This window comes from Plectropomus leopardus, chromosome 12, assembly GCF_008729295.1.
Source record: "Plectropomus leopardus isolate mb chromosome 12, YSFRI_Pleo_2.0, whole genome shotgun sequence".
NCBI lineage: Eukaryota > Metazoa > Chordata > Actinopteri > Perciformes > Serranidae > Plectropomus > Plectropomus leopardus.
Genome location: NC_056474.1, coordinates 1,496,182 through 1,510,120, shown reverse-complemented (window position 1 = coordinate 1,510,120; position 13,939 = coordinate 1,496,182). Strand labels below are relative to the sequence as shown.

The window sequence follows — 13,939 nt, the reverse complement described above, 5'->3', positions numbered from 1 at the left end:
CTGACTGAAATGAAACAGATCGGATGGTGCAGGGATTACGTTTGTCGTTTAAGAGGTAAGCTCAAATCTCTCACCCAACGCAATAACGCCAGATATAAAGTGACCACAAACTAATAAACCTGGCTACTGGAAAACTGCTTTGACTGTCTAATATTGTGACGCAGTTCATTTTATTTCAACTGGGTGTCCACACCTTGCAGGCTCAACAGGATTGCATAGCATCTATGACAACCAATCACACCTTTTAAAAGAGTGGATCATGAATAACAACGGGGTCAATCGCACCCTCCTTGCTGGGGGTTGCTTTGGAGATTTTTCGAAAATCACTAAGTTAATTTTTAGTGTAAGTTAGGAGCTCTCTGTTCTCAGAAGGTTTGTGGATACGTCCCCAGATCTACAGGTCTTGAATCAAGCAAAGCTTTCAGTACTCAAATGCCAAAGTTGCATGGACTCCTGAAGAACTTCTACCTTCCACCTCAAAAAGCTGCACGCACTGAAGTTTAACTCAACCACTGGGATGATTTTTTCGCGAGGAGCTGCTCTGACTCTGAGAAATCTGAGTGGAACTAAAACTCCAGTCTGCTCTTCAGGACAGCTCAGTCTTATCAGCTGCTTCCGTGTGATGCCCTCCTCCCACCTCGGAGCTACCGGGCGCTAACAACGTCCTCCGGTTGTAGTGGTGGTGCCCCTTCATGATGCCCGAGTTGTTGTTCTCATTGAGGATCTGCTTCTGCTTCTGCCTGTTGAGCGACTGCACCAGGCCGAGCACCACGGCCGCCAGCGAGTACTGGCCGGTGAATTTACGCGGCTGCAGGATGAGGGGGTTCGGTTGCACGCGGCCCAGCAGGAAGTGCGTTCGGATCTTGCCCTCCTGCTCGCTGATGCCCTTCACGTAGATCTCGCCGCGGTACTCGAAGGCAAAGCCACGCTCCTTCAGGATCAGGTAGGTCTCCTCCGGTACCTGGATCTTGCCGCTGACCCCCGTGCTGTCCATCCGGCTGGCGAGGTTCACCGTCTTCCCCCAAATGTCGTACTGAGGCTTCTTGGCACCAATCACACCTGCCACCACCGAGCCGTGGGCCATACCTGCCAGAGACACACAGGACGCGCAGTCACTCTGGAAACTCGTTTTGGTGATCCGTATTACACCTGGAATCACTGTATTTTTTTTATTGCTGTTTCAGGCACTGTTCGCAGTTTGTGTTCATGTTATTTTTTTGCTGTTGTTAGTTTCTATGCCCTTTTCAGAGTGTTGCATTTTGTGTTTTACCTCACCATAGACAGGTCTGCAAATTAGCTATGTTAGAAGTCCTATAGACAATGCATTCATTGCAATTTATTTAAATGTAACAATACCAACATGTCTCACTCCTGTCAAATAAAGACAAAGATTTGGGTGTTGGAACTCTGTTATTGTATTATATGCATCATGTCTAACTGAGAATTGAGGAGATTAAACAGTAAATGAGAACAGCTGACTGATTGATTCATAGAAAATGTAAAATTATTGTCAAACAAAATACTAAATGTCTGTTTCTCAACATCTTGAGCTCTGAGGTCTTGTTGTTTTTCAAAGAATTATGATGAGATGAGTTGGCAGGCAAACTGAAATCAGAAGAAATAATAATAAAAATGAATAAAAAAAGAAAACTGAGCGTCCTCCTTGAATGACACTGAGCTCTTACCGATCCGCAGCTCGAAGTTGTTGAACGAGTGCTTGTTGATCTCCTGAATGCTCTCGTTGAGCGCGATGGCGAAATCAGCCAACGCACACAGGTGACCCCATTTATCTTCACATTGCTGTGGGAGTCAGAGAGGAGAAGAGTCTGAGTCAGCCGAACGTAAGGACTCTACTGACGTCAGGACTGCAGGGCAGCGTGTCGGAGATTAAACTGGAAACTTTACCCTTGACTTGTGAAGTGTGTGAATGTGTCAGAGGGAACAGTCTCCAATCTGGCAGCCAAACCACTGCTCAGTGTTCAGCTCTGACAGTCCTGAAGTAACAGCACTGACGTAAGATTATGGGTGCATTTTCAAGTACATGATGTTACATTTATTGACTCCTGAGTTTAGATTTTCTTCCACTTCAACTGCTCATATTGCTACTAGAGTTAGTGAGTCTTTTTCAGCTTTTTTACTCATGACAGTGGCCAACTCAGCTGTACCTTTTCCTCATTTTGGAAAGAATTTTGTTTAAGAAAAGTTTAAGTTGTAAGAAAATGCCTCCTAATGCCCTATATAAACAGTCATAAAACACTATAGATGTGACTTACAATGAATTTAAATTGGCAAAGGTCTTTTGGATGCTCCTGACTAGTTATAAACTAGAGCTTGCCCAATAGGACTAATGAAGCATTATAAATACTTATACTCACCTAGACACATATCAACAATCCACTGTAGTAAAGACTTTATGTGAATACAGCAAATTTTAAGTAAACTTAACTTGTCAGATTTTACAGCGTAGCTGAAAGGGGGCATATCTCAACTTACAGTGGCCGAAATGGATTCTCTCTCAGTGCTTGGATACTGGGACAAGGACAGCAGTCCAATTAAAGGGCCCAATCGAGCTCTAACTGTAGCTCCCCTTCACCGTGCAGGTAACCGACTGACTGATCTGAGCTCAGATGACACCTGGAGGATCTCACCTGTTTTTCCGGCGACAGACCAGAGACGGCCATGTAGGTGCTGCCAATCGTCTTGATCTTCTCGATGTCCTGGAAACGATCCTCACCGAGCAACTGTGACAAGAGATAAAGAGACAAGCGTTTCCTTCACTGAGGACATGATGCCAGCATGTGATCAGTGTTACACGTGTTCTCGCCTTCTGCTTTGTAACCAACACTTCTGTACATTTCATCAAAAAAACTCATTTGTTTTAAAATCTTTCTGTCTGGGCTTCTTTGCAGCACAGGAAGTCCAACTTTGAATCATTTTCAGGGCTCAAGAATTTTGACAAAATGTTACGTGAGAACACAGGAAGAACATTTTCAAAGCAACATTCAGAACACGTGATGTAATGTGATATGTTAATATCAAAAAGCGTTAACATTTTTTGATGTTTATAGAGAATGTGCTCCTAACTTTAAGAGGAACATTCAGGGAACTAAAAGAAAACTTGCCAGTGAAAATGTCACTAAAACATTACGTTGTACCATTCTCAGAACGTTTTTAGAACCAAACATTTCTAGCTGGGGATATCGTTTCTTTTTAATTTAATTCAAATACTCAGCAGGAGCACTAAGGTAGCACCTTCTGAAACTGCATAAATGTTTCAAAACAGCATGAAAGGTACGATTAATTGTCATGGAAAACATAGTTTTATGTGTGATTAATGATTTTGCTGACTGTCCTCTGGTCTCATCATCATCTGCTAACATCGTGAGCCGCTCTGCTGTCTTCCTCCGTGTCTGTCTGCAGACGAGCTCCTCTGATGGAGAGAAGAGAAGTCTGTTCGTGTTCGGGGAGGAAGTGAGGAGTGTGGCCCGAGGCAGCGGAGAGCTCAGCTGGTGTCCGCCTGTCTCTGTATTAGGACACTTTGACATTGTCTGTCAAAAACTCAGTTTGGAGGCTCGATGAGGACCAACAGTCCTGAGACGTGCAGGAGCTTTAGGGGGCGTCAGGAAGCGTGTTGCATACGTTTACTCTAAAATCGGACTTTTTTTGTGCCAGTGTCAGAAATCAGGACACTTTTAATGTGAAACAGTTCAGTTTGTGCAGTCGGAACGGTACTAGCCGGTATATTTTCCAGAAATTTTAATCCTGAATTTAACCCTCTCGTGACTGTTTGGTGCATTTTACACATTTGTCATCCTTCATGTTTTGGTAATTTTGGCTGTGTCCATGCATATGGCAAACATTTTGGCAAGATTATGTATTTCTGTTTAATCGAAATTTCCAGCTCAGCTCCTACAATAAGTCTGAAATACACTAAATAAGCACATCTGTTACATTCATACTGATGAGTTAATTTACAAAACAAATCAAACTGAAATTCTTGAACATGCATTGTATTTTTTCGGGGCGTCATTCTGGGCTTTTACCTTGGAATTTGTAATTTTTACTATTTTCCACCTGATGACGTCATTTTTACCAAGTTGGCATATAAATACATGCTGCATTCTCAGTTCTCAATTTTCACTTTCAGAGTGGTTGGGCAATTAACTGAGGAGAAAAAACGAAACAGACGGACGGATGGACGGACGGATGGACGGAGTTTTCTTCATTTTATAAAAGGATAAAGTATTGTACTCTTTTATCTCTGCAGTTCTGCTGTTGTGGCTCAGACAGGAGGATTTTCTATTTCAGTTTGCTTTGAACTTATTTTCTTTCATCTGTGAGAAAACTTTCTAAAAAGGAACAGATTTTTGGAGGGAATCCTGAGCTGACACACCACAGTTCTACCACCACAACGACCTCAAAGCAAATCCTTCAGTGAGTCGTGACGCTCGTACCCGGAGTCGTCTCTGTGCTGTATTTTACAGCGGTGTTTAGTCTCTTCTGGAGTCTTTCTGTCTGAGATAAATACTTTCTGATAACCTGCAGACGTCGGCTCCCCTGTTGATTCAGTCTTTGCATTAATCGCTTCTCAAGTGTTCTGAGGAATAAGCTGGAAGTTTTAATCAAAAGCGGACCGTGCTGATGCCGTCCCCTGCATGTTCAAAAGTTGGGCTGAAGTGGAAGTGGGTGCACTTCAAAGTCTGCAGTCTCACCTCGTCAAAGTCTGCAATAATTTCGTTGAGGAGCCTGAGGCACTCGACTCCCTGGTTATTCATCTCAGTCTGGGAATAGAAGTCAGCGAAGCCCGGGATGGATGCAAACATCACGCCCACTGCGTCGTAGGACTGCGAGTACAGCTCCTGTGGAGACACACGTCACACGTTCAACTCGTACTGTCACATTGTTCTTATGGAAATGCAAAATAATAATAAAAATAAATCTTTTTCTTCTGTTCATGCGAGCTTTCATGATTGTGATTTTCACAGAATAAAAGGATCATTGTTTCTTGCAACAAATGCAACAAAATGTTTTTCACATTCTTATAAGATATTTTCATGTTACAACAAGAAAATGTTCTTGTTTAAATCTTTAAACTGGTTCGACATCAGTTTTGTTGTGCAGACGCATTTCACAAACCTGAGAACACTCGTTTGATTTCTTTTGAAAACATGGGAAAAGGGCAAAGAGCTACTTGACAAAAAAATGCCAAGAAAATTATAGAGGAAATAATATTTAAGGTAACAACAAAGTCACTTAAAAATTAGCTGTAGATGGATGGACGGACCCGCAGATATTATTAGATATTATCAATTATAATTATTTATTTAAAATTATGTTACAAAAGTAAATAATTTTAATATATTTATTATTTTATTTTATTTTTCACACTTTAAAAATGTCATTTTCATGTCAATTTTTTCTTTTCTTTTTTGTTTTTTTTCAGGTGATTTTCATGTAACTTTTTATTCATTGCTTGCTATTTTTTTTTAGGTCATTTCTCTTTAAGTTGCTCATTGCCTTCTTCCCATATTTTTTTAAGAAAACCCATACATTTGCTCAGGGTTCAAAGGGTAAGAAACTTTTCACGTTATTACCTCATACTGATTTTTTTTCTATCCCAGCAGTTTGCTTACTGTTATGATTTGAAGTTTTTTGGGTTTTTTTACGTAATTTATTTGATTTCAACACGTACAAATAAAAGAGACATAAAATAAATATTAAGAAATGCTTGAAAAATAAATTCTCACATCTGCACCAGAACCTGACGATCATGGAGCAGGTGAGGCTGCAGCTGCATCACACAGCCTCCACCACTAGGGGGCAATGTTGGCACGTGACCACAGAGCCGCAGGCCGGCTGACAGGAAACATGCTCTCACATACTAATGTCACACGGAGCAATTCATCATGTAATAGTGGGAATATTTCAGTAATAGGCTGGTAAACATAATGTATAAATAATTAAGAAGTCAGATGTCAGGCTCGTGTGTGTGTGTGTGTGTGTGTGTATTCTGCTTGACTTTTCAAATTAATTACACTTATGAAAATCAGCCTCCTCCTTCATAGTGACCTCCTCGCTGACATTATACACTCTTAATGAGCTCAGTCAAATGTCAGAGCTTCAAAGTGAAAGTTGGTGAAAGTGAAACTAATTGAATTTCTCTCTTTAGGATCACGTCTGTTTGTGTTGTGAGGCTGATTCGGGGTTTCATCCTGAAGGCGAAGCCTCGTTAGGAGACGTTCTCTACACTGCATGGACAGGTGGATACAAACATAAGCCCAAAATGTGTTATTATGTTAGTAATGTGCTGCACCACGAGGCTCCAGAATGGCGTCAGTGCATCGTGGATTTTTCGGGTCTGAATGTGAAGGCTGCAGCATATGACTCACATCAGTTCGAAACTTGTTTAATGAGCCAACGTTACCTAATTATTTTTTTGATTGATCAGTCAGCGTTTCCAACATTTACAGGTAACTTTGAGTTGTTTTCTGTCGTGGTCACATGACTGTGAAGCGCTTTTGAAGTTAACATTTTAACAATGACTTATATTTTCATGTTTCACGTTAAATGTTTCTAAAGTGACGTAAAATATAAGCTGATGTCGTCATCAGGATGAGGAGGTGATGCTGGTTGGCGAGACATTCAGGCAAGATACCTGCCAAGCTGCAGACCAACGTCTGAGACCAACAAACAATGAGGTTGTTTTTAAGCCCTGTGCCTGCTTTTCAAGCGCGTTTTTAATCCCCAAATGTTGGTATGTTTTAGTGACCCATGGTTGATTTTCCAGCATTTTTTTAGGTCTAAAATGTGGGTGTTTCTTAGTGACCCAAAGCAGTTTCTCCAGCAGATTTTTAGTTACCAAATGTTGGTGCAGCAGATTCTAGCTCTCAGTTATTTGGTGTTTTTAGTGGCAGTTTTTCCGATTGCTTTTTACCCCCAAAAGATGTTTTTTTTTATTGACCCATGGCTCAAACATAGATGCTATTCAGGGATCTGTGGCTGTCTTTCCACCAGATTTTTAGTTCCTAATTGCTGGTGTTTATGAGCAACCTGTGGCTGTTTTTCCTGCCCCCAGGCATGGGTGTTCATCAAGGACCTGTGGCTGTTTTTGCAGCACCTTTTTACTCCAAAATATGTGTTTTTTAGCAACCCGGTGCTATTTTCCGGCCTCCAAACATGGGTGTTTCTTCAGAAAGTCACAATGGCGACAACATGACAATCAGGTTGTTTTTTCCAAGACTTTCCCATCTAAAACATTTAATACAAAACGCTTTCTAAAATTTTTGTCTTATGCTTAAAAGGAATCATCTAAATTGTTTCCACAAAAAAGATTTGGAAAAAAAAATACTGCATTGGACTGAGGAAGACAAAGTGCAACACATTTCTGCAGCAACACGAGCCTCATTTCTCTGCTTTAACACACACGTCTCATTTAAATCTGAAGCACCAGCCCGTCACACAAGCACAGGAGAAACATCAATCTTTAACAAATCACAGGATGTTTGTCCTTGAGCGCGACGCTGCTGCACATGAAAACTACCAAAAAAAAGAGAAAAAAAAAGCCTAAAAATGAAAATGATGATATAAATGACGCTCAGCTTCCTGTCACCTGATTAATTCCACACATCATCAGCACCTCTTCAGGAGCCTATTAATGACCCAGTGCTGCAGCGTCTAAATCACAGAACAATAATCAGCCTGTTTAATAATGGAACAAGCGATCAGGACCCAACCTTTCCTAATGGATGCATTTTTAATCGTGTCCTTTTTAATTAGGAACAGGCATGGGAGCCGAATGATATCAGCTCTCCTCAACTGACATTCATAATTCATCCGCCGCTCGCCTTTTGTTCGGGAGGCAACAGAAGATTGGAGGAGACGATAATGAAGGAGCCCAACGAGGACAGAAGAGGACAATACGGTGATTTGACTCTGGCGTGTGATAACCGTCCGCTCCGCCGACCGGCACAATCAGTCGTTACCCAGCTGGCGTACGAGAAGAATGCAGCGGGACAAAGTGAGAAAGACGGCGATGAAGCCATTTTCTTGTCACCTTTTAATAAATATTTGACTTTAGTTTGTTTTGTGTGAACTAATGTCAAACCCTGCTGATGGATTTTTAAATGGATTTATCCCAAAGTCATCTCATCTTTCATCTTAATTGCTGGCAGCTCATTAGCGGCGTACGCTGAAGTTATCAGTCACCATCTGATGATCAACTTTTCACTTTTTAAGGTGTAATTAATCTCAAAGATCTCATTTAAAACAATCACGACTCCCAAAAGGATGAAACCTCGCCGCCTGACTTTTGAGCTCCTGTCACCAAAAGTGGAATTTTGCTAATTAGCAAATGTTAACATGCAAAGACGTGAAAGTGAACATTAAATCAGTATATTAATCATAGACTGAATGAAACGTTGCTATCTTGAAATCACCCACTGGTTCAGCATTTTGAAATTTTGGAGCCAGAAGTGATGATGTCAGCTATCAGCTGTGTGGTTAAAAGGGTTAACCACACAGCTGATAGCTATGTTGTTGGTTTACATGGCGTAACTGAGATACGTATTTAATTAGGCACACCAGTCTGGTCCACTTTTTGGGCTATATAACAAAATTTTCACACCGTACAAATCCTAGATTCAACGTGACACAAAGCCAGCTCCCTAAAAAAAAAAAGGTTTTCCCAGTTTGGTGTGGAGGAACTTAACTGGTCTTCCTGACCTCAGCCCATCCAACACCTTTATGATGAACTGAAACATCAACTGGGAGCCCCACCTGATCCCCCATCATCAGTGCTAATCCTCACTGAAGGTTTAATGTCTGTTTGGGAGCAAAATCACAACATTTTAAAGCGTTCAAGGATCTGAAAAGTTCCTATAATTTCATAGTAAATGGGCTGAAGCATGCACAAACACGCAGCAGCTTCACAGAAGTGTTAAGCAGCGTGTTGCCATTTTAACGAGTGCAGAGCCGCTTGAGCCGATGGAAATTAAAAGCACGAAAGTAAAAGGGCAGCAGAGATAACGTGAGCAGAAAGAGAAACTCTGTTAAAGTTTGACTGTGCAGAGCCGAGGCCGCTGAGTCACTCCTGCAGCGGAGAGACAAATCACTGTGTTCTCTGCTGCCTGCTGACAACATGTTATTAAAATCAAATCAAATGCATATGGGCAAAAAAAATAAATAAAAACGCTCCCTGACTGAGTGAGCCTCCCCACCAGCACCAGCACCCCCCCACCCCTCGCTCTCTCTGTACAGTCGCTTGAAAAGCAATTACGGCGCCTTTTCTTTTCTTCACCGGCTGGAACACTGAGGCTCAGGGAACAAATTGGGGACTAATTTTGGTCTGCGGTGAAAAATGAGCTGAAACGTGCAGATGTGTGAGAGGAGGTGCTCCTTTGTAAAAACTCTGAGCTGAGTGCTGAAAAACTCAACGTCAGGGTCACTGTTGTGTTCAGATCTGTTGCGATTTACTGAAAATATTCAGCGTTGTTTATAGAGAGTCCTGCTTCTGGGTTTTATTCTTCTGAGTATTAATTACATTTTACTCATGAACCTTATAGCTGAGATCAACATTGCTCAAAAAAATCTGATTACACCAGCTGGAAACAAACTTCCAGGTAAGACAAACATATTCGGGAGAGAAAAACGAAGGTGAATGAGTCTACAGACTAGAAGAAATAAGAGCAAACTTGTAATGAACTTTCTTTTAGATTAAACTGACTTCCTGCCCTCTTGACTGGTTCAGGTTTAAAATGAGTTTTTGACACTTTAAATGAGCTGGAGACAGCTAATCCCTCACAGAGAACAGTCTCCTGTGTTTCTGGATGCAAGATCATAATGACCTTTAAGCATCAAAGTCGTATCAGTTCATTCTTGAGTCTTAGTGAACGTTTGTGCCAAATTAGAAATTTCCTCAAGATATTTGCGACATACTGTGTTCAGATGCAAGGTTACAATTACCTTGACCTTTAACCTATGACCACCAAAATCTAATCAGTGAGATGAGTCCAAGTGGACATTTGTACTGAATTTTAAGAAACTCCCTCCAGGCGTTCTTGAGATTTACCGTTTACAAAAATGAGATGTATGGACAGACGGAGGCATGAAAAAAGCATCAAGTTACAGTGTCGCATCCTCAAAATGTGAAGATCAACACTTAAAAATCAATGACATCATGATTTTCTGTTTTTGAATATATGAGGTCAATTATTGCTCAATGTTTTTAAATTTGCGGAAATTCGAAAACCACTTTAACACATCAATAAGGATAAAGGATTGTGCCTGCAGCTGTGTTTCTACATCACGATAGTGATTCATTTGCAAATTAATAAATTACATAAAGCAAACGGAGTACTCATGGTGACCGCTGCGTGCATGTTTCGTGACCGCCCGTGGACACGATCAGACGACACCGTGAGGACAGATGAGAAAGCTGTGACTCGGGTTTGTGCTGACCTCGTTGTCCCGGTCCTTCTCCAGGAAGTGTCGGGCCACGTGGCTGGGCAGGATGTTCCTCAGCATGTTCTCGTTGTGTTCTCGCAGCTCCTTCATCTCATTGATCTCCTCTTTGGCCTGGACGCGCCATAGGAAGTCGAGCCTGGCCGTGTACTCCAGCTGAAGATGGAAAAATAACAGTCTGTTGGCGTCGTTGGGCAGAAACTCCTGTTATAAACTCTGAGAATATTATGAGAGAAAACCGATATTCTGCACCTCCTCTTGGCCCTAATTCAGACTTTATAAAATCAGCTTGTGAGACTTTAGTCAGTCACAGGTCATTTATTTCAACAAATTATTTGTTACGGACAAATTACTACAGAACAACTTCAGCCTGTTACAAACAGCTGTAGTAACTGTTTCACATACAGAGATTACAGCTATTGCTAGTTTCCAAATCCTGTCCCAGTTCGGCTTCTCCTCACCCTGACCCTGCTAACTCTGCCCGATGCAGCATCCAGAGGTTTCTGTTCGCAGAAAAACACAATCATCAGAATTATTTTCCATTTTCTGAAGGCATTTGGTGCAACTTCTCAAGACCTGAAAACACACTTTTCTGATTCTTCCCACCCTTTGTCAGACTGAACAGCTAAACTTAAAAATCCGTTGAAGGCTGGAGCAATTACGGTACATAAGAGAGTGCGATCAATCTGAAGTGCATCGAATATGCAACATAAATTACTTTTCTGAATGCACAATTAATACAAAGTCATTTGAACAGATTAGAGCCAAACAAGAGTCGGTACCATTTAGTCTGTACTTACAGGAGAGAGCGGGGAAAAAATAAAAAATAAAAACTGATATTGAAAATTAATTTCAGGGACAGGCAGATAAGCCTGTGAGGATTTGAGCATCTCTCTGTGGCGATTGGTGGAAACAGTTTTATGATTAATCTTGGTATCAATTAGTCCCTTAATCATATGAGTGAGCAGAAAACTTCAATCTCATTTTCTGTCATAATTATGAATGCGAAGCCTGCGGGGCCGCTGTGGTGACGGGAAAATGAGACGGTGGCCGGTGAAAAAACGGGTCGCTCGGGCATCAGCCAACATGACCTCCACAGAGCACACACACACACGTGCGCGCACGCACACACACACACACACACACGCATTTAAAACAGCCTCTATAAACCCAAGGTTTAGAGAGAAAACTAAATTGAGCACTAATGCTTTTACTTCTCTTCTTACACTCGGCGTAATCAGGTTTATTGCAGAGTATTGATCAGCTGTACAGACCTTTACCCAGCAAGGGTCAAAATGTATGAGGGTATTAAACTCAAAGCACACTGAAGCAAAAATGAAGCCTGAAAAAAAGAGTTCATATTTGTACAAATTGGGGGAGCAAATAAGAACTTTTCATATTTGTCTGAGGGAAAAATTAGGCTTTTTGCACCTCTTCATTTATCTGACAGGGCTTCAGGCTCGCACGTACTTTCTGCATTGAACATCACTCCGTTACCCTGAACTAGGATGCAGATGTTGCTCTGATCATAGTGCAATGGCCTTCATCCCGCGGTAGTGAACGGGAGAGCTGTGAGGTAAGTGTACCGGCCCTCTACTGCTGACATGAAACTAAGAAGATGCTGTTGAGTGAGTGTAAAGTTTTTTAAGTTCTATTTTTTTTTTTTGTTTGTTTAATAAGTGACAGGTGTGGCGGGACATGGGCTAGAATCGAAACAGCGGCCAACGGGGTAAGGACACCGCCTTTATATATGCGGCGTCTGCTCTACAGACGGAACTGGTCGCATGTGCATGAAACACTAAATGACAGCATCAGGTAATCCTGCTGCGGGTAACCACGTAACATAAGGAGCAGGAGTGCACTTTCAGGGCAGGCGGGTGGGGAGGTGGATGGATCCCACAAACATCTTGATTTTACTGCCCATGTGGATATGAGTGTATTTTTTTCTCTACACCTTAACATGAGCCTCTTTTGCCTAAACCTAACCATTCGTGACTTCGTTGGCTAATCCAAACCATCGTGATAGTCCGTGCTGTCTTGTAAACGTAAGGACCGCGCTGCACCTTGCTCCATCCCGGAGCGTAAACAGCTGACGCAGAAGGAGACCCAGAACGTCATAAGTAGACACAGAAGGTGACTGACAGAGCGGCATCATGTGACGAGTTGGGATGAGAGCGTGTTGCATCCCTACACCTAAAACCATCTTTCATGTCTGCATGATACTCTGCTGGTCGGCGTCAGCTGAGAACACGGCTGGACAGCAACAGGTTAAAACTCTGCCTGTAGTGACGGTCCCTTTAGGGCGGGTGGGAGGGCTGGTGGATGGTTCAAACAAACCCAGGACTTTCATGTCTCCATTGTTTGCTGACGAAGCGGTGAAATGTGACGACTTGGGATGAAAACGTGTTGAAATATGTGCATCTTAAAGCGTCGCAGATCTTTTTTTAACTTAAACTTAGCCGGTTTAGATGCTTAAGCTTAACCAGCCTTTTACTGGTGAAAGAGGCTTAAGTTTGATGACTTGTTATTACATTTACTCTGCGGCGTTTCTTCTTCATCACCACTGGATCCATTAGGTAAACTCAACTGATCGACTGCTCCTAAAACGTTTCAGGAGAAAAGCAGTGTGTCGAGAAGATAAATCCTAATCGTTTCAAAATAAGAGCCTTGTCTGCTGCCTCTCAATGAAATGCTTCATGTTGCTTGATAATGTAATTTCTGCTCTGACAGGAAGCCGCGTTCATGAAGAACAACCTCATCTGGCCTCAGTGCTCTGCGGCCTTTAGTGTTATGTGTCCGGACTGTAGTTTGGCCTCTAAAGAAACTAAATTCAACAGCTGAATACACATAAAAACTGTCAACAAAGGGCTCAACTCAACACATTATCTGGCATTACTCACAGTTAAATGCACAATAATACAGTTAAACAGAGGAGTATTCCTCCCTGTTATCATCTTTCAGTGAATTTCTTTGTATCTATGATCAAAGATCGTTTTTTCCAGGCTCACATAATAAGCTGTGCAGCTTCAACATAATATTAAGAGTGTGCAAATGTTAACACCTCCAACACATTTAACAGACGCTGTATGAGAGCCTCAATGAGATTCTAGTAATGAAAAAGGCAGAAAAGAAGAAGAATAAAGAGTCCCCTCCATCTTTTTGCTCTAATGGGCTCTTCTTCACAACACAATAAAATCTCCTCTGACAGAAGCACCAATGTTTTCACACCCTCTGCATTTTCTCAACAATAGACGGCGACGCTGGGAGTTTTCAGCCACAAAAGGATTGAAAAGCCTCGTTTTTGTTCCCTGTAATCCAAATGATGAAGCTCCGTCATTACTGCAGTGTTTAGTTTGGTTATGCAGCATATTACCTCTGTTTTACTCCTTCACTAAATGTTTCTGTTGGATCTTTGCTCCGAGCAGCGAACTCTCTCCCCTCTGTGAAAATGTGCGGTTTGTGATTACTGTTTGAGTCGATT

The 13,939-nt window shown here is 41.8% G+C and overlaps 1 protein-coding gene across 1 annotated transcript in view; it reads right to left on the bottom strand.

Moving 5' to 3' along the window:
- Positions 1 to 570: 570 nt before the first annotated feature.
- Positions 571 to 13,939, bottom strand: part of adcy8 (adenylate cyclase 8 (brain)) — a 97,110-nt gene continuing 83,741 nt past the window's right edge. The window contains exons 14-18 of the mRNA XM_042497525.1: positions 10,456 to 10,614; positions 4,713 to 4,859; positions 2,649 to 2,741; positions 1,686 to 1,800; positions 571 to 1,086 (exon numbers count right to left, since the gene is read on the bottom strand). Coding sequence (XP_042353459.1) covers positions 587 to 1,086; positions 1,686 to 1,800; positions 2,649 to 2,741; positions 4,713 to 4,859; positions 10,456 to 10,614 — 1,014 coding nt within the window. The 3' untranslated portion in view covers positions 571 to 586. The remainder of the gene's footprint in view (positions 1,087 to 1,685; positions 1,801 to 2,648; positions 2,742 to 4,712; positions 4,860 to 10,455; positions 10,615 to 13,939) is intronic.